At 38.5% G+C, this 21,985-nt stretch overlaps 1 protein-coding gene across 2 annotated transcripts in view; it reads right to left on the bottom strand.

Annotated features, from left to right (window-relative positions):
• STK4 (serine/threonine kinase 4) overlaps nt 1–21,985 on the bottom strand; it is a 95,081-nt gene that overhangs the window by 40,661 nt on the left and 32,435 nt on the right. For both annotated transcript variants that reach the window (XM_089513943.1, XM_089513944.1), the window contains one exon: nt 7,399–7,550. In XM_089513943.1, the coding sequence (XP_089370069.1) occupies nt 7,399–7,550 (152 nt within the window). The remainder of the gene's footprint in view (nt 1–7,398; nt 7,551–21,985) is intronic.

Here is a 21,985-nt window from a genome sequence, read left to right as displayed (position 1 = left end):
TAAGCTGCCTTTCCCCCAGTTTTTGGGGGAAAGGCAGGGTATAAGCATAGTAAATAATAAGAATAAATCTCACAAACTAGTTCTATCAGTTTTCTTTTTCACTGGAAAGTCTCCTTCTTTGGAGGTCTTTTACCAGAGGCAGGATGGCCATCTATCAAGGGGTGTGTGTGCTTTGATTGTGAATTTCTGTATGGCAGGGGTTAGACTTGACGACCCTTGTGGTCTCTTCCAACTCTATGATTCTATGAACAAATGTTATCAGCATAGTCTTCCAGATGTTATCAGACAACAGCTCCCTACACCCCTCACTACTGGATAGGTCTGGTGGGAAGTGCAGTTTCACATAATCTGGAGGGTTGCCCATTACCCACCTCTGTGCTAACTGCCTACTGAAACCAAGTTACCCCAAATTATTCTGCATTATAAAAAGAGATAGCTCAGAACAACACAATGCTGCTGGGAAAAAAATCATTCCACCTGTCCCTGCAACCACTATGAAGATTGTTGGTAATTTTCAATCCACTCAGAGAAGCCCAAGGGGATGGCAAATACCATTATTGTTCCAGCTACTCAAAAAATCATGGAGCTTCAACACTGCAAGCCCTGGCTCCACTGCACTACTGATGCAATCCAAAATGAGTAGTCAGAACATGTTTTCATTGATCAATATGCAATAAATTTCTTGTTAACTTGCAATTCCACACTATCAATCACTTCCAAAGAGTGTAATAGATGTTTTCCTCTGTGAGACCATTAACATTCTTCAGAGAAGGTTTTGAAGCAGCTGATAATGTGCACTATGTCTGGAAATGCACTATCATATGCAGTAAAGAAAAACTCTGCAGTTGTAAAATTCCTATATGCCTCCTCTATTTCCCCAAAAACTACTAAAGTAAAAGTAAACTCTGTCAGCTTATAGCTTGAAATGTAGGTAATGTTACATTTATCTATGTTACGGGGCTCAAACTCACACAGCCCATAGTCTTGGTCCTCCAGTTCCAAACATGTGGAAAAGACTGGTTATGCCAAACCATAAACAATACAGATCACACAAACTAGCAGCTGTAACAATGGATTTTTACTTAATGTATAAATAGCAGGTCTGGCTTCCTAAATCAGAGGTTTAGGGTTTAAAATACTCCCCACACTGTAGTCCCTATCCAGATTGGGGATTTATGCCTACTATTCATTAAAATCAGAGACAGACAACTGTTAAGGGGGCAGGAGCCATTTTTCAACCTGCACGTCTGGCAGATAATATTGGTCAATATGACTTGCCCAAGGTTTCCATGGCTGAGCAAGAATTAAAACCCTGATCTCCAGAGTCATAGTCCAATGTGCAAACCACTACACCACACTGGCTCTCCTTTCATTAGTTAGGTAATCCTTAATTAAATATGGCTTTCATGACATCCAAAATCATCTGCCTGAGATGGTTGCTTCACTGCTCTTCATGACAGGGCTGGCCCTCAATTTGCATCATTTAATCTATGCCTGAATGTGCATATCCTGACCACTGGACAGCTTTGCCCTCAAATGGATTCAAAGGTTTTGTGATGCATTTTAATACTTTACCCAGCTGGTTCCCACAACTGTGTGAGCTGAATATACAATAACTTTGTTATCAAAGTTCACAAGGCACATAGATTTGCACTACATCAGTGGTTCTCAACCTTCCTAATGCCACGACCCACAGGTTGAGAACCACTGCACTACATGATTGGAGATATGATGTATGCTTGCAGCTATGCAATTACTCCCTCAAAATGAAGGGATGGAAGAGGGTTTTTTAGGTATGCATTATTTCAAGTAGAGATGCCATGTTACAGCTGGTCTCCATGAAAACGCTGTGGACAATGCCAGGTGTGAGCTTCTCTAAAATGCAGACAACTGTAGGAGGCATAATTTCTAGGATGTGAGGACAAGAGGGCAACTAAGATGGTGAAACAATTGGATACCAAGACCTGTGAAGAATGCCTCAGAGAGCTATGTTTAGCATGAAGAAAAGAGCACTAAGGAATGGCATGCTAGTCATTATCAAATATTTTAATGGCTGTCACAGAGAAAATGGAACAAGCTTGTTTCCTTGTAAGCTCCAGAAATGGAACCTGAACCAGTGGAATTAAAAGGAAAGAAATTTCTACCAAACATTAGGAAGAATTTTCTGAAAAAAGAGTTGACTTTTTGTTAGAGGTTTTTAAAAAGAGACTAGATGGGCATCTGTCAGGAATGCTGTTTAGGTATGTGTCTGCAGGAGGCTTTCATTAGCAGGGGCTGGACTACATGGCCTTTGGGATCACTTCCAACTCTACAATTCTGAGTTGTTCCTCCACATGTATGAAAAAGAATTACCTCTACTGTTTATATGATTTATTCAGACTTATTCAGGAGTACAGCATACTCTAGGACAAATACCCCATGAACAAGATATATTTTGCCTGAAATATGCCAAGGAAGGATAAAAGACACCTTTGAAGAATTTCCTAACAAGTGCTTGACTTGTTCAAATATGTTCTACAATACAACATTCTAACGATACTGAAAATGGAAAGGCTCCACATTTCACAATTCACACATATGAGATACATACATATTAGGCAACCTTACTTACATAGACTGGGAAGTCAACCACAGAGTAACATGCTAAAAGGTCTGTCTGTGGCAAAGAAAATAGTTACCTTAGAGCCAGACACAGACCAGAATACAACCCCATAATTATCTCTTTTTTTCCACAAAGATGATGTTGTAATAACACAATACCTAACATCCTAAACAGTGATCTTGTACTACCTTTGAGACTAAATGAAAGAAAGAAGCTGGCAGCATAAGTATGCATCTTAAGAAGTAGGATCAAGTCTATGAATGTTCACGCTAGCAGCTTCTTTCTTTCAGTGCCCATTCTCCCTCCGGAGGGACCTCGCAGCAACCAAACCGTGCTGGCTCCCCCTGCTCCGAAAAGAACCCGCTAAAAGCGGGTTCTTTTCGGCACACGGGGAGGACATCATCATTGTGCCACTGGCACACTGTGACATGCTCATGATGCAAGGGTGGCGCCCGGAGATATGGACGTGGTGCCGCACTTGTGTTGTACACACACATCACATATGGATGGTGCCACGTAAAGATGGCGCCATCCATACGTATTAGGGTTGCAGAGTGTGCGGTTGCCACACACTCTGCAACCCTAATTTTGGCACTGACACAGCACTTGTGGCCCATCTGTACCGGGCCTTAGTCTCAACGTTGGTACAAGAAACCTTTGCATACTGATTTTCCAGACTAAAATACTGGCGATGTCTTTTAGTTCTACCACCCTATGCAGTGGTTCAAGAACAGCAGCTTAAGTATACCTGTTATATCTACCTTCTTTCACCATTTATCTCTATTAGCCAATACAGAGTGTGCCATACTAAAATATTTTAAGAAGAAATTTTAGCAACATGGAAGAAAATGCCTGTTTGATCCATGCACATACACTCACACACCAAAGGAGATTGTCTAGGACCAAGTATTCACTGTGAATACATGGCATAACATATTTCCATTACAATCTTTGGTAAATCTGCATTAAATGACATTTCAACCTCTTACTCTTTATAGACAACTCCCAATGGACAAATATATCTAACAAAATAGGATGTAATTATCTTAAGGATGCTTTAAGAAGATTAGAAATTTAATAAACAACGCATGTTGTAAATCCAAGATTATTATATATGGAACTTAAGGAACGTGAGCAAAACCTTCAGGATAAAAACAGTAGTATAATTTATTTCACCTGTCAGAGTAAGTGACTAATTATATGCACTAGTGCAATGTTATTCAACCCTCTACTACTGAATTATTTCAATTGCTCTTGATCATTGTAATTGGAAATTCTGTATGCACAATTCATGCCACACACCCATCACCTGCAGCTTCAGGCCAATTTTTCTGGTATCTTTTTGTATACTAGTGGCACAAAATACTGCATTAACTAAATAAAGTGGCTCTTCTGGTAAGAACAATTTGCTTCAAAGATGTCAACTGAATAGAGCACAGATTAAAAACAGCTGCAAAACTATGGAAAGGGAAACTAAAGCTAAGTGGTGAAGCACAAATTTGCATGTAGAAATTTCTAGGTTAAATCCCTGGCATATCCATTTAAAAGCATCTGATATCATGTCATAAAGTTTCTGCCTAAAATCCCAGCTAGCCAGTAGTAAGTGAACATAATTCTGCACTACAATGAATCAGACAAATAGCACCCAAAGCTAAATTTTTAAAATGTAATGTATCACTGTTGATGGGATACCTATTATTGCAAGAAATACTGTATTTTGCTGTTTCACATCTCTCCTCTTCTAATCATGATCTAAAGTCTAGCAGAAAAGATGTGATGTGATCTGCTTTTATATGTGATGTTTTTAATTTGTCTTTTCTTTTCTACATGGTAATTTTATCTATTTCTCTATTTAATTATTATCTTAGAGTGTACGCCATGGGCAGGCTTTTATATACTCCTTAATTTTATCGACTTTGTACAGCGCTGTGTATAATTACAGCGCTCTAGAAATAAAGTTTAATAATAATAATAAAAGTGCACACTTGGTTTAGAATCCAAACTGCTCCTTCAGCAGTCTCAAAAACAACAAATTGCGATGACAATAAATTTCAAGTATGCGAAGACTAGAGTATATCAATAGGGCAGGATCTTACCCATTAATAGAGACAACTCAAAAGAATTTGACTTGTTTTTCTCATCTGGGGAGGTGTGATAATTTAGTTGGATGTGCACATTTATAGCCCTTCCACCAAATGGCTCAGAATACAGCTAGGACCATTCTCAAATTTTGTGCTCAACTTACAAAATGCCACAAATGGTTTTGATGGAATTGTCCATCCCCATCTTCTTCCCAAACCCCACACCTTGCATGTACACATGGGTACTCAGTACACAAAACTGTGTAAAGAATGGGGGTGGGGGTGGGGTTTTAACATGCACCTTATCTATATTCTTGTCCTGTCTTCTCTCTTCCCTTCACTTCCCAATACCCAGCTAAGGACTATAACTTCTTAAGGGATATAGGTGAAGAGAAAACACTGAATGTCCTTGGGAATAATGTTGCCCCATTAAAACAGAGTGCTGATAATAACCAACAGCTTCTACGATGAATTTCTAATGGGCTTTTCCTTTGCCAGGTACCTTCTATATACAGTCTGTCCTTGCCTTACGCGGGGGATCCGTTCCGGATCCCGCCGCGTAAGGCGAATTCCGCCTATGCTCGAGCCCCATTGGAAACAATGGGGCTCATGCGTGGTGGCACGGGAGCGCGCGGGGTGCAACGGGCGCGCGCGCCCATTCAATTGAATGGGACGCGCTGCCCCTTCCGCCCCGCGGCTTGAGCGCATATGCTCAAGGCCGCATATGGCGCGGGCGCGCTGTATATTATGAATTCACATCACTAATCCCCATTAATGCTATTAGGAATTTGGGTATACATATCCTATGAGTGGTGTCCTATGCACACTTCCTGGTAAAGCACAGCATTCTATGACTGGTAATTACTGCCAAAATATATATACAAAACTTTTTCTAACTAAAATGTTTTTTTTAAATGGTGATCAAAATCATTTCAGCATTTAATTAGGCTGTAGAATTAGCTGCTATTCTGCTAAAAAAATTATCATGCCATTTATTCTTGCATTAAATGAAGAGAAAGTAGTGGAACTACCACTCAGGAATGAGTTATTCTATTTCAAAAACCTTTCTGGAAATATGAAGAGTGAAATATAGCACACTTCAAGAGCAAAGCTATTCATATAAAAATCAATAGGGTTAAATTGGAATGGGGATCACAATCTTCTCATTTAGATTTATTTAGCAGTGCTTTCTATAATGAAAGGAAAAACTTAGATAGCAACAGATTCAGTAATTCTTATGAGCCATGCAAGTGTCACAGAATTCAGGCTGTTTTCCAGAGCTCTGTGAATGTCAAATGTAATATAAGACATTAAATACGCTGTTCTTTGGCCAGAAAAACTCCCACAGTGACTTAAAAGATCAATCAAAACCAAGGACAGTCCCTGCCCTCAGGCTTACAATCTAAAAAGGCACAACAGAAGAGGAGAAAGAGATCAGGAGAGAAAACAAACTAAAAAAACTTAGGACAGCTATTCTTAATGTTATAAAATTCTTACATGAAGAGCTGTAATGGGAAAACAGGTTGGTTATCTATAACTATGGTTCTTTCAGTGGTCATTTGTGTATTGCTTGATAGCATTTCCCATCTGTGTGAGTTGTAGAAACCACAAAAAAGAATTTGGTCTTATCACTAGCCTGAAGTGATCTAAGAACAAAAAATGGGTAGTTTTTCAACTGAGTCAATGATGCGACCCTACTACTTCTCATCTCTTCTTTTGCTGCAGCCTGATAAAATGACTGCTCAACAAAGGATGGGGAAGAGGCAACCCTTGTTTGGCTTTATGGCTTCTCAGCAGAGCTGATGTGACCCAGCTTTACTCTTCTGCTTCTGATACAGCCTAAACAAATGGCTCACAGATAGAATCCACCAAAAGAGCTACAGGTGCCACACATAAAATTCTACCTAGAATATAGCTTTCTTTTTACTAGTAGTTGAGAAAAGGGGCCTAAATTCAACAGGTGACAGCCTCTGATACAACTGTTTCTATCAGTGAAATTAAAAGGGAGTACAATCTTCTCTCTCCACTTTACCATTTCTTTGCATCCCCAAAACTAGCTTTCAAGCACTGGGAAACTCTCTAGAGTTGGTTCTCATGTGGCACTGTAAGTTGTCATGGGAGAGGAACATGTTACCATTGCACAGCAGCAGCAGCACAATGTTTGATCTAGGCCAGAATGACTATCCTAGGTTCTCTAGCTGTTTGGTTAGAAAGCAGGACAAATGCATAAACAGTGATGAAAAAGTACTATGCTTTTTGCAACCAAGAAGGTTTGGAAAAGTTTGGGGAATTTTTCAAAAGACAAATACTGTACACATTTGTCACCATTTCAAACCATAAGCATTTAAATTTTTTCTTACATCCTTATTATTGAGTTTTGAGATAATAAATGGGGAATCAGCTGCACTCTGAAACAACTTTATATCATTAAAGGAGGCCATGAGACAAAAATATCCAGCAAAATTAGAGTTATTATGCACCATTTTCACTGATGAACTGAATCGTTTGTTCACAATAGGCTTAGGACATCATTGCATTAAATAAGGGATTGAACTTGTCTGCACTTTAAATATTTTAATTATTTTAAAACCATCCATGTGTAATAATGAAATATTCTGCACAGTTCTTTTCTACACTTTATTTTGTTTTCAAATGTTTCTTTTGGTTAGGGATTTTTTCTCTCTACTGAAAATTAGACCAATATATTTTACTTACAAATTCATAGTCACCATCCTGAGGTACTCTCCAATCTGAGGAATATCTTTCAGGCATCTGCCTTCCACAGTTGTTTCTTCTATTCTCTTTTTCTTTTTGTTCAAAGTATTCAAGGAAAGATGGTCTAACAGATTCCATTGTTTCATCTCTTCCTATAAATATAAAATGTAAAGGCCACTTTTATTAATTCTAAATAAAAATATTTTATGTACAACCCACTAAACTAAATAACTGTTTACCACATTGCTCTTCACATTACCCGCACATAATAATCATGTTAATTTTAACCCTTCCATGCATGAAATAAATGTGCACTTTCTCATTAAAGAAAAGCAAAAGTTTTGGTTTAATTTTTTTTAAAAGATGTAGCGAAGGAATGAAAGTGTGTTATCTAAAAGCAGTAGCATGATTGAGAATATCATTGATTTAAGAACACACCAATGCCTGTGCCTCAAAGCCCAGGTTATAGCATTGGAGAAATCTGTTATTTCTTCTGTCCGCTGCTATCATTCTTTACTTCATGTACTGGCATAGCAGTCAACATTCACATCTTTTGTACCTTTGAAACTAGGAAACAGTAACAGGCCCGGATGGGATTTATTAGAGAGCCAGTGTGGTGGTGTAATCAGGGCTTGGGAGTAGGAGTAGGAGTAAAGGAGTAAGAGATTTTTAGAGGAGTAGGAATAAGGAGTAACAAAATATATTTGTCACTCTTTATTCCTGTTATTATATTGTACATGCAAACATCAAACAAACAATTTTATTATACTGCACTGGGGAAGGGGCTGGGAGGCAAAGAGAGACACTTACACACACACAAGTGGTGCTTTCCCCCAGGGCTGGGAAGTATAAGTAAGGAGTGAGGAGTAAAGGAGCAAGAGGTTTTTACAAGATTAGGACTAACATTAAGAAAAAATATCTTACTCCAGAGTAGGACAAGCAGTAACCTCAAAATCACCACTACTCCCCAGTTACTTCAGTTGGATCACAGCATGGTTCAGCCTTCTTAACAAGAAAAGATGATGAGGATCTCATCTATGTTGCCAAATCCCTATGCTGTCTTTTAGGTTTATACTATTGTTACTTAAGATTGCACAGAACTGTGGTTCTAAAGATTAACAAATGTAACTTAGATCACAGTATTTTAATATTTTATGGATATTTTCTCTCACTGGGTTTATTATATTTTAAGGTATTTTCAGGCTCCCTCATAATATGGAAGGCAAGAAATAAGTTTCCCTAACAGACTCTGAATTGCATGACAAGGTTGGTACAACCTGGGAGAGAAGCAGAAAAAGGAACTTACCAACAACCCAATATATTTTGTTGTTCCTGCTATATTATTAAACATTTATAGCATGCTTTACTCTAACACAGCACTCAAAACATTATACAACAAACTAAAAATAATAAGAACCACTCACTCAACCATAACACAGAGCAAACCATTCAGAATGACAGTTTACATGAAGCTTCCTCTCGGCCCAGGACATAATGTGAAAGCCTGTTGAAGGTGACAGCCATGGTTTTCACTGTTTGCTAAGAAGCACAGAGAGTGATGACCAAATGGTTGTTAATCCACCCAACCATTACAAAAGTTTCCTATTCAGTTCTTCATTAACAGGCAAGTCCTGTTCTCACAACAATCATGTCAGTTTAAAAAAAATGGAAACATACTTGTTCCAGAGTAGCCATTATCATCGCACTTTCTTCTGGACTCCTCCCTGCCCTATGCCTTAGTCAGCACACCTTTAGGTATTTTTACTTTTTCACTCAGTTCTGAAATTCTACTAATGCAATTTAAGTTGTTAAAAAAGTGGAAAAAAAAATAGAAACAAAAATTAAGACAATCAGGCTGCTTGAGAATAGTGAGGGGGAGAGGAGGAGACAATGACACTAGGTAACTGAAAATATTGCCACTGCCCCAGCAGCGACGTTTTGCACCTGAAGACTAATGTAACTGCAAGCTTATTGAGGGGTTTTCTCCATCAACAAAAAGGGATGCCTCAACCACACTTAGAAGACATGTGTTGGAGGTGTTTTGTGCTATAAGTATTGCCAAAGCATCTTTGTTCAGGATCTAACTGCAGTCTAATAGCCATGTGTAGTAATCCCCCTGGTCTCTGGGAGGGAAATTTAAGCAAGGCCTCCCCAACCAAACTTAGCAGACATGAAAAAATGCAATGGAGAGCAAGGTGCCTTCAGGCACACTGATCGCAAATATGAATGATGTGTTAATGGTTAACATTTTTACTTATGCAGCTTTTAAAGAGGTCTCTGCACTTCCTTCTTATTGCTATGTTTTAAATGCTTTTGAACAGTTTTATACTGTATTAGTGCTGTTTTTAATAGGATTGCTTAACTTTTTTAAAAATAAGTTTTTATTATAATCAGTGTTTTCCAGCTATGAGCTGCTTTGTATCTCATGCTGGAGAAAGAGGTGTAAGGTGAATAAATAAGTGCCAGATATATATATATTGAGAAAATTATTCCTTCTCCAGTACTATCCACCTATTTCTGTGCCTTTATTTGCTCATTCTTTCAAATAGAGAGATTGGGCATTGGAATTTTAACAAAACCATGCTTATTAGCAAGCATGTCTACAGAAACCTAGACTTATATACTCTTTGCCCTCATAAGACATATCCATGTATGTTAAATCCCACATGATGCTTCTTCCTAGGTTTGTAGATATGCAATAAAATAAAAGTATAAATTAAAAAATAAAGCAGAACTCATATCAGTTATTTCTTAATTTTTCATTCCTGCCTTTACACTGAAGCCTTGAAACAAGATGCAATGCAGATATACCTCAGTTAACAAAGCAGATGTGCTTCTGGGCTTTACTTCTTTAACAGAAACTTTGGTACCAAATAGTATAGTATGGAAAAGAACAGGGATAGGTTTCTAACCAGTAAAAGGAAATGCAGTTCAACATGTTTCAGCAAACTTTTAATTCAGAACTAACATGCACATGTGAAATGAAACAACCAGGTCAAGCAAGCCTTACATAAATAAACAGAAAACATTTGCAATGTACTAGAGACTATTTCCAACAGCTTCCACTTTTCTTATGATTTCCATTTTTGTGGTGAAATTTAACATGCCAATCTAGCTGGCGAGGCAGGCTAATCTGCTTTCCTCTTTTCTTTCTATTTTGCTCTTGCCTCAGTTACTGTTGGATCTTCTAGAACAGAATCCCATTTATTCCCAGGTCAAACTTGCATCACATTTTTTACCATAGCAAGCTGCTTGCAACCCAACATTTAAAATCTGTTTTTCGCCAACCCTCCTTTGCCATCCTCCTAATACCAATGTTGCAAAACAAAAACAAACAAAACACACATTCCAGCTAGACAGAAAACAAGAAAAGGAGGGCTAAGCTGGGTTCCTGCAAGAGGACTTTGGGAAAAGGAGCTTCTTTGTCAGAGGCTTTGTTAACTGAGGTTATGAAGTTTTGTTAACTGAGGTATGTAATTTATATAATGCTGCTTTGTTGGTCTTTGTAGTAAGTGTGTCTCTTAGGGCCGGTACAGACAGGCCAAAATAGAGTTGCTTCGGGTCACTTAGGAGGTATGCGGTTTGAATGTTGCATGTGTCCTAGGACTCTGGAAGCTGTGCCAAAGCCACGCTTCAGTACTAAGGCACTTTCTGGCCTCTTGGGATGCATGTATCATTTGAATGGTATGCCTCCGAAGTGACCTGAAGTAGCTTCATTTTGGCCTGTCTGTATGGGGCCTTAGACATAAACCCATCCTTTTAGTCTGTAGGATCTCAGCAGTATTTGGGGGAGCAGGTGAGTCACGTGACTCCAGACCAGTTCTCTGGCACTCTGATCTGGAATCCATGCCCTGTGAGGACCTTTATAGGGAGCTGGGTATGTCTAGCTTGGAGAAGAGAAGTTTAAGAGGTGATATGATAGCCCTGTTTAACTGTTTAAAGGGATGTCATATTGAGGATGGAACAAACTTGTTTCCTGCTGCTCCAGAGAACAGGACCCGGAACAATGGATGCAAGCTATAGGAAAAGACATTTCACCTCAATATTAGGAGGAAATTCCTGACAGTGAGAACTGTTTGACACTGGAACACACTCCCCCAGACAGTGGTGGAGTCTCCTTCTTTGGACATTTTTAAGCAGAGGCTGGATGGCCATCTGCCAGGAGGGCTTGGATGGTGTCTTCCTGCATGGCAGAATGGGTTGGACTGGATGGCCCTTGAGGTCTCTTCCAGCTCTATGATGCTATCTTCACTGGCTCCCTATTTGCTTCCGGGCACAGTACAAGGTGTTGGTTATTACCTATAAAGCCCTCCATGGCTTAGGTCCGAGTTACTTACGGGACCGAATCTCCCTATATAATCCTCCCCGCACTCTTAGAACATCAGGTAAGAACCTATTGGAAATAGCAACCTTTCAATTCGTTGCTACTTCGCAAAGAGCATTCTCATCAATGGCTCCAAGACTTTGGAATAGTCTTCCCGAGGAGATCCGCTTGGCGGCCTCGTTAGAAACATTTAGAAAAGCAGTTAAAACCGAGCTTTTTAGCCGAGCATACCCCACCTGATATGAATACCCCCCTGATATGAATGACATGCCCTGTCTGTGTATGATCTCTGCCTTGCTTGTTGATGCTATTGTTATTGTCTGATGTCGGATATTTTATTGTTTTTAGCTGCTTTTAATTGAATTTTGATGTAAACACTTTGTGCTTTTATTTAGTCTGTAACCCCGCTTCGATCCACCGGGAGAGGCGGGGAAACATAAATAAATTTTATTATTAATATTATTATTATGGTTCTATGGAGGTGTGCCAGTAGTCAAAGGCCCCTTAGTCGTTTCATAAGGGCAGAACATAAGAACCTCTCCCTCAAAAGGGAGAATTTATTTGTTGCTGACATATTAGTTTATGACATTATATGGCAAGAGTAGTCAACTCCAGAAAGGGCAGGAGACAATTTTCAATAGTTAACCCACCCCAACCCACCATCCGCACTACACAATGAAAAATGTTTGATTCCATTTTAACTGTCAAGGTTCCACCCTACAAAATTTTAGGATCTGTAATCTGCAGGCTTACACAGAATGGTCTGCTACTGGACTCCAGTGCTTTAGTTTAATGGAATGGGCGAGACATCTTTAAGAGAGACTTCATCAAGAAAGGTAAAGTGATATAAAATTGCTTTAACTATATCTCAAAAGCAGCAAAATGTTTTTGGCAGGGCATGGACTGGAAACACTGGAAAACTGTACAAGAACCACCTAAGCAACAGAAAGACAGGGCCCGAACAGACAGGGCAAAATAAAGCTGCTTTGGGTCACTTTGGAGGTATGCTGTTTAAATTATGCATGCACCTGAAGAGTCCGAAAGCCACACCAAAGCCATGCCCCAATCCTAAGGACTGGAACATGGCTTTGGCGCAGCTTCTAGCCTCTTAAGATGCAAGTGTTATTTAAACAGCATACCTCCAAAGTGACCCAAAGCAGCTTTATTTTGCCCTGTCTGTCCGGGCCCACATAAACACTGAATGAAATGCAAAGGGGTGTTGTAGGACGTTTGAGACTGAGAGAAAGAAATTTGTAGCATAAGCTTTCGGTTTCATACACTCAAGTCTCCTTCATCAGATGCATGGAGTGAAACGCAGACTTTCACAACAAATCCAAAAGAAACAGTTGTAAAAGGTATTCACATTACAGTAAACACGCACGTGCACACACATACACAAACCGTGATGACAGCAGAGGCTGTAATTTACCCCAGAATCAAAGACAAGAACATTACCAATTGTTTCTTTTTGACACTCCAGGGCAGATATGAGAACATGCAGTCTGCAGCCCCCCCGTGAAAAAAAATTTAACAACAAAAAAACCTACCTGTACCCTCAATTTCGCAAGGTTTTGAGAGGTTTAAGCATGGGATCCCCCCATAAAAAAAAGTGGGAAGCCCAAAAGGGGAAGGCAAATCCTCTTTTTTTTAACAAGCAAGATAGCTAAAAATTGTACTGAAGTGGAAAGTAAAAGGCTAAGCAGGAAGCAATTACTTTTGGAAACAATCAATTATACTGAATAATTACGGTTGAGAAAGCAGTTGATCCAGAGAAGCTGCTACCTTTCTTTAATTAACAAGGCTTTGTTGAATAAAGAAACAGGAAAAAGCTTTCCAAGTCAAACATTAGAAGCAAATATGGGGCCAGCCACCTTCATGTATGAAACCATCAGGTCACTGCAACCCTAAAGTCCTAGTCACCTGCCTTTAACACTAAGGGTGTCAAATGAACAATCCAGACGTTCATCCATTTTGATGCAGTTAATATTTGTGTTAGAATTAACTGAATGTTTTAAGTATGTTTTAAATTCTACATTGTTTAACTGTATTTTAAGGGGGGGGGGGGGTGAGGGTTCAGACTATATATTTTAATCTTGTAAGCTGCCCCGATTGCATTTTGTAGAGAGGCAGAATATAAATAATAATAATAATTATTTTTATTATTTTTATTATTATTAAAATAAATTTGAAAAGTGTAAAAAAATTAAAAATCGTTCCTGAAACTACTTCTGTTGCTGATTCCTCATGCAGAGGCTGGTCATGTCAGACCTCTGTACTAGACTGAAATATTAATCCAAGGGAAGTCATAATAGCAATCCTATACTGTGCAAGATTTAGAGCAGAACATCTACTCTTCATGACAGAAACCTCTCGCAAAACTGCAGTATTGAGATAAATGGGATAGGGAATGAGGTTCTTGGTGTAAAAAGTAAAAATAGTATTTAATATAAATGGCCAGAATATGATGCAAAATAGGAGCCAGCGTGGTGTTATGCCTTGAGTGTTGAACTATGACTCTGGAGAGCATGGTTTGAGTCATGGTTCCCTGCTCCGCCATAAAAACCAAATGGATGACCTTGTGCAAGTCACATTGCCTCAGCCTCAGAGGATGGCAATGGCAAGCTCTCTCTGAAGAAATATGCCAAGAAAACCCTTTGACAGGATTGCCATAAGTCAGAAACAACTTGAAGACAAACAATACACAAAGAGAGAAAATAAAGCCCAATTTGCATTGGACAGTTAAACTTTCAAACATTAGACATTCTCTTATGCTGACTTACCCCAATAGATGAAGTTCTTATGAAATTATCTCTTGGATAAAGGAACTGCTTATGTAATCTTACTGTTAAGGTATGTTGCTAGCATCTTTCCTCTTAGAAATGTTACTTAATGTCTAGGGATGAAGCTGCCTATCAAACCATTCAGCCTCCCTTTGTTTTGTTGGCACTGCTATAAATCCAGTATTCCATAACTAATTACTCCACATCCTTGACTAAATAATCTTCTAATATTTACATTATAATTTTTAAAAGGCAACTTTTAAACATAACTAGAACAGCATATGCTATTAAATCCAAAGTACTGTATAGTGGCAGATCAACTTTATACTGTAGGCCTATTCCTTGTATAAAATAAGGCATAATAAAATTAGGACACACAAGCATATCCAAGACAAGGTGGCTTTACTCCTGATTGTTAATGATTTCCATCAATGGAAATGCGGAAACGATAAATAATGGGATGGAGTAATACTGATCTTCATAAATCAAGTGCTTAACACACAGTGTCTTAAATCCCATTTATTCTTAAAGGATGTCATTGTTATTTGGGCTTTTTTAATGCATAGAGATCCTGTTGTAACAGAACAAGTTTAATTACAATGCACAATAAAGCCTATGTTCATCCTTGGGGTTTTTTAGCACTAAAAACCAATGCAAAAAAAAGACATCTCCTGGTAAACCACATTAATCTCTCCCTTTTATAAAATATGTCGATAAGATTTTATCTGCAATTGTACATTTAATGGATGCCTTCTGAGGTGTCTGTATTTAATTATGCTCCATTTCAGATCTCCAATTTTACAGAGAATGGAATCAGAGTAATGGGGGTTTGGGAATCAAAGTACCGGTATTTAAGTTCTCTACTGTAACTCTGGGTAAAATAACAGCAAGTCACTTGGTACAAAGTTACCTAGACCACATTTCAAAAAAGAGCAATTCAACATGTTTCAGCAAACGTCTTATTTAAAACTAGCAATATGCATTTGTGAAATGAAACAGAAAGGTGTTGCATAAGTAAAGAAAAACATTTTCCCTCTTCTAGAGACCACTTGAAAGCTTCTTCCAAAGTGCATTCCAGGATGCCTTTTTTCTTTCTTTCTACATCTCCACTTTTCTTATGAATTCCATTTTGGTGGCAAAATTTACTGGTCTGTGTTTTTCCAACATGCCAGAGTAGTTTGTAAGACAGGCTATTCTGCTTCCCCCCCTTTTCTTTCTGTTTTGCTCTTCACACATGCTCAGCAGGTGATTCTGGAGACAGTTGTTTACCTTTCATGTTGTGCATAAGTATACACAGCAACAGTAGGATCACATACAGCAGAACCCCATTCTTTCCAGGTCAAACTATTCTGCATTGTTTACTGCAGACATGCTGTTGCAAACCAACACTGAAAGTCTGCCTTCCTCCAACCTGTCTTCATTATCCTGCATATAAATAAATAAATTCCAGCAAGACAGAATTTAAGACAAGGACAAGCTGAGCTGGGCTCTCATAAAAAGATTTTGTGAAAGGGAGCTTGCCAGTTCTAATCATCTTTTGTTTGGAGTAAGAGTTAACATTTTCTCTAATGCCATTTTGATCTGATTTTCATCTCCCCATTTCTGATTGATTAGTGCTGGCAGCATGCTCTCTCAAAGCTTTTTGCTGCCTTTGGTGAATTAAACTTTGTTCTCCCCCAGCCCATGAATTTTGTATCCTGGACAAAACAACACTATGCTACTGAAAGTTGGCTGGGCTGTTCATTTTCATTTTTAATGTCTGCCATTGCTAACTTTCCTCTGTGTCAGGAAGAGTTGGTGGATGATTGAATCCCATGAAATGCAAGGAACGTTGTTCACCTGGTGAGCTGCTTAACTGCTTCTGTGCCTCCTAAAGCACAGGAAAAATATCCCAAGACATCTCAGGTGCTGAAGCAGGTGCTGTCCATTGCCATGATGTAGTGGTAACCTGCCTTGCTTCTCTAGACCAACTTACACTGCCTTAGCTGAGAGATGATACAAATCTAATAGTGTTGAGGGCACAACAATTTCCTCCCTCCTCCTGCATCCTCATTACTGTCCAAATGCATGGTCACAGCCTGGTCTTAATTTTCAGAGCCTTCTTGGCAAAACTGAGTGTGCTGACTTTGAACATTGAACTCTAAGTGCTTCACCCTCATACCACAAACTTGAAAGCTTAGGGGTGCTGTTGCTTTAGCATCTGAGCCCTGAAAGGGGTTTTAAAGAACCTTTCCTGGTACCTCAATTGTTATAAGACTTGAGTTGCCCTCTCCTGCCCTCTTTCTAGCTCTCTGATGTCCTTTTTGAAATGATGTGATCATACCAGTGCATAATTGGAGAGGGGTTATAGGTCAGTGTTAAAAGATATGTATTGCCTGTGGAAGGAAGGTTCTGGATTTAATTCCTGATATCTCCTAGCAGGGTTGGAGAGGTCTCCTGGGTAGCTACTACCAGTCAATGAAGAAAATATATATACATTTTCTATATGTCACAGTCTTCTGTCCCATATGCTATATTTAGACATTATTTTGACAGTTTTTAGATAAATGCTTATGGTCGTCTTCTAGTCTTTGAAAAAAGGCTTGGGCAGAAATATAGCTAGCTAAATTAAATGCATCTTTCATGTTCACTACTTTCTTGAATGTTTTGGAATCAAAAAAGTAGGACATAATTCAGGACAAAATCAGTGTTGATGCCTGTGCTTCATTGTTTGCTGTTCATTGCAGATTGATAAAACTAGTGCCTAACTTCTTAAAGATAAATCTCTGGCTCTCTGGTCTGGTTGTGACTTCCCTTTGATTTGCAAGTTGTCTCCATGAATCCTTGTTTTAACAATTACCAGTTGTGGATCGCCATTATTCAAAGGCACTTCTCTCTTACCCTACACATCCAACTAACAAAATAGGCAATACTTGGTCCTGGGTCTAACTGACTGATTACTGAAGCTATAGCGTTATTCCCTTGAGCTATTGGCATAGATGTCATTTGACATAGAGGTAGTATTGACCACTGTGATCTCTGTTCTAAAATAAGATAGATTTTACTGAACAGACCAGGGGATCTTTCATTTATGATTTTATAGTTTCAGCTCAGTATCTGGTTAAAATTACTACAGTGGGCCCTTGGTATCTGCTGGGGTTTGGTTCCAGGACCCGCTATGGATACCAAAATCCATGGATGCTCAAGTCCTGTTAAATACCATGGCACAGTAAAATGGTGTCCCTTTTTTGAAATGGCAAAATCAAGCTTTACTTTTTGGAATTTTTATCTTTTTGGAATATTTTCAAGTGGAAGCTTGAATCTGTAGATAAAAAAAATCCATGGATTTGGAGGGATGACTGTATATCTCTCTAAAGAAACCTGCCCTACATTCTGTGGGGACAAATTTTGGTTCATTTTTTAAAAGCAAATCTCTTGTCCCTGTAAAATTAAGTTATTATGTGGTCATTTGTTACCACATGACTCAAAAATAGATTGATTTCCATGAAAATTGGTAGTTATATCTGGTCTGATACAAAACCTAGGCTATATGGAATATGTAAAATGGCCACTGACATTTCACTATTTTTTTCAAAAGCAGCGGGATGAATTCTACCAAATTCGAAGGATTTGTTTTCAGTAGGTTAACTTATAATACAGTCTACTTGGTAGAAACCCCCCCCCCCCCCTTTTCTTGAAAACAGGTAGATAGATTTAGATGTAATTTGGAGGCATTATTTGGGATGATCTAATGCACAAATATTTGGTTTGTGGCATATGCAAAATCTACTTGTGACAGATCTAAGGTGGGCCACTCCAGATATTAACCCTAGCAAAGTTGGGCAATATTTGTTAATCTATAGTAATAAGAGGATTTTAGTCAGTCAGAGGCATAGCTCTAGGACTCTAGTTCCTAAACATATTTATTTTAATTGTCATTTCTATTTTGGGAGAAAGGCAGGATATAAATTCAATAAATAAAATAAAATAAAATGTAGTTTGAAGCTGGGAGAATGGTCTGAGGGACAGCATTATAGGGCTGCCTCTTTCCCCCTGTTGAGGGGTATCCTCCCAATTATAGATGGATTTGTCAGCCTTCCTTCCTCAGGGTACGCTGAAGGTGTACAAAGTCAATAGGCCTTCCTGGGGTTTCCATGAATGGGGCTTCACTTAGACAGGAAACCCACAATGACTCTAACTTGAACTGCTTATCTCCTTGAAGAATTTGCAGATATGAAATTATTCTCAGTTTAGAATCTTGCACTTTGCTTCTCAGTCCTTACTTTATTTGATTTTAATTCCAGCAATCATTACTATGTGTTTCACTTACACTTAGCATGACATATTGAGTTGTCCAGTTTTATTCGGAAATAGCATGGTCTGTCTACAATTGAACTTCCATGCTTAGTTGGGGCAACATATTTCTAGTGAATATGGGGTTATATGTGTAATATATGCTGTGTGAACATGCTGAGGTCTAGGTAACTTTGTATCAGGTGACTTGCTGTTATTTTACCCAGAGTTACAGTAGAGAACTTAAATATTTTGGTTCCCAAACCCCCATTACTGTTATTTTACTGGCCAATATTCCTGTTTCAGAGGTTAGGAACATGGAGTCTAAGTTATAAGTGATTACCACATGGCCCAACTTTCAATTTTAATTCCTCTTATTAAAATACTGGGGGCAAGAACACTTATTTAACTTAAAAACTTAAAACTAAAAAAATACTTATTATTTAATTTATTTATTATTTAAGAAAACTTAAAAAATACTTATTAAAATACCGGGGGCAAGAAAACCTTCCTAGTCATACTGCAAATCTCCCATATACCTATTAAGTAGCGGAGGACATTCCATCAGCAGGGCAGCACTAATAAGAAAGCCCTCTTTGCCCTGCTAAGTCTTTACATCTCTAATGAAATAGAAAAGAACCTCAAGCCTTCAAGTATGGGAAGCCATATACTTTCTCGACTGCAAGTCTACACTGATGCAGAGAAATAGCAAAAGACTTCCAAGAGCACATCTGCATCATTTTATCAGACTATCCATATACAGAATGGACATCAGAATGCCTATCAGATATCTTGCCTATCCACAGATAGGAAGTCTGTGGAAGTGAACAGATGTTACAGTATGTATATGGAAGATGCACTGTGGACATAAGAAATCCTTCTTTCCTGACTCTTATGGAGAACTTCCTGTATTTTTGCAATAAGTTCCTTTCACTTATACTAGTGTACTCTTCATATGTTGAACTATACATCCTGATAACTTGCAGCCAACAGTCATGCAGTTTGGGCATTTCAATCACTGGAATGATTGGTTACATGAGCCTTCTTGGCTATGATAAACCAACTATAGTATATCCTTCCTTTGGAGGCCTCAGTACCACTAACACTAGCATCATTTTGGCATCAAGATAAAAACATCATTTTTCATTAAAGCCTTTTATTTTATTTGTTCACCACCCTGAAATACTAGGACATAGAGCAGGATATAAATATTTGAAATAGTAGTAATAATGTCCAGTAGAAAAAAGTAATAGCCCCAGCAGTACTATTAGTAGTAGTAGTAGTAATAATAATAATAATAATAATAATAATAAATTTATTTATATTTCCCACCTCTCCCTTTGGATCAAGGCGGGATTACAGCAGTTAAAACAATACAAATACAATCATTCAATAAAATTACAACATTATTAATAAATAGTTGCTATTATTCCAGTGGTGCAGGTGGAGTGGATGAGAATAAGCATTTGCAAGACTGTGAACTTTATCGCACAGGACCGCTCTCAGAACAAAACAGGGGACGAGTGGGGGACGCATTTTACCGCACACACAAGTCCCTCACTTGTTCCGTTCCGTTCTCCATCCGTTCCCCATCTGTTCCAGAGGGGACGATTTTTGAGAACTGTTCAAAACAGTTCTCAAAAATCGCCCCTCTGGGGATGGATTGGGAGCGGAAGAGAAGGGAACGGAACGAGTGAGGGACTTGTGTGTGTGGTAAAATGCGTCCCCCACTCGTTCCATTCCCTGCCAGGCTCCTTTTGGATCGTTCTCCATCTGTGCTGGAGCCCTGAGCAATAAAGTTCTGTGATTGCCTGGAGGAGGTACAATTTAGAATGGGGTAGTGTGGGGCTGGAAAGAGAAACTGTGTTCACAGGTAAGGGAAAGGCTTATTATGGGCTAAATCCTGTTGTTAGTTCTGACTAGAGTAGATCCATTCAATAAATGAGATTGTTGTTATGCGTCTTCAAGCTGTTTCTGACTTATGGTGATCCTAAAGCAGACTGAGCATAGTTCAACCCAATTAAGACTAATCAATAGGATATCAGGATGTTTAAAAAAAAAAGTAAAGGTAGTCCCTTGACATGAATGTCTAGTCGTAACTGACCGTAGGGTACGGTGCTCATTTCCGTTACTAAGCCGAAGAACCAGTGTTGTCCGAGGAGTGCTCTGGTGGTCATCTGGCCAGCATGACTGCACTGAATGCTGTTACCTTCCCACTGAGAAGTGGTACCTATTTATCTACTTGTACTTTTGCAAGCTTTCGAACTGCTAGGTTGGCAGAAGCTGGGACTAGTGACAGGAGCTCACACCACCATGCGGCACTTGGGCCTTGAACTGCCAACCTTCTGATCTTCCGATCATTGGAATTGGCATAACCACTAAGCCATAGTTAAGATATAGTTATTAGTATATATGAACTATATAGATCATATATTGTTTAACTAGTACAACCTGCAGCTGAGCATTTATTTGCTGGAAAGTAGCAATGAGTCAGATATCATTATAATATCCTGGCACTATAAATAATAACATATTATTTGTTTCCTTTAATCAACCATGCCTACAGAAATGTGAGTACAACCTGATAGTTAATAGAATGACTTTATACCTTATATACTTTTGATACTGAGAGGTGAATCTGTGTAAAGATCCTGGCAGCAGAATAAACCCAGGCTGAACCGTGAAGGCATTTACCAAAGATGAATTGAAATCCAGTAATTGATACTGCAGAATTAAATAAAAAACATTAACTACTAGAGAAGTGCAAAGGAAAATGTTGGGAGTGATGGGAAATGTAGTCCAATTTGGTAAATGCAGTTAGGGAAGGCTACTCTACAGTATGAGTTAGAGAAAAGAGTGAAACATACAAAAAATTGCTATTTCTATCCAGATTAGGCTGGAAAAATCATTTTCAGATATAGAATGTGAAAGCAGATAATTATGCACAACTTTGGACTTTCATACCATGTCTCAAGAAAAAAATGTAGAAAGTTATTCTATGCAACACATAGAATTAAAAATGTTTACATTCACCAAATTCATTTTTGTAAGTTGTTGCACAAGCCACAAAATAAGAACTGCTTGGACTATGTTGACCTCAATTCCATTACATTTAAAATTTGGATGATTATTAAAAATTCTTTCTGAAGAAGAATGTACACAGCACTGATAAAAAAATTTTCATCTAAATCAATTTAACTGAACATGAAAG

The sequence above is a fragment of the Sceloporus occidentalis genome, unplaced genomic scaffold, assembly GCF_023333645.1.
Source record: "Sceloporus occidentalis isolate IW3139 unplaced genomic scaffold, rSceOcc1.0.p SCAF_3, whole genome shotgun sequence".
Lineage (NCBI taxonomy): Eukaryota > Metazoa > Chordata > Lepidosauria > Squamata > Phrynosomatidae > Sceloporus > Sceloporus occidentalis.
Note: the sequence above shows the minus strand (reverse complement) of the source record. Positions and strands in the feature narration are given on the sequence as shown.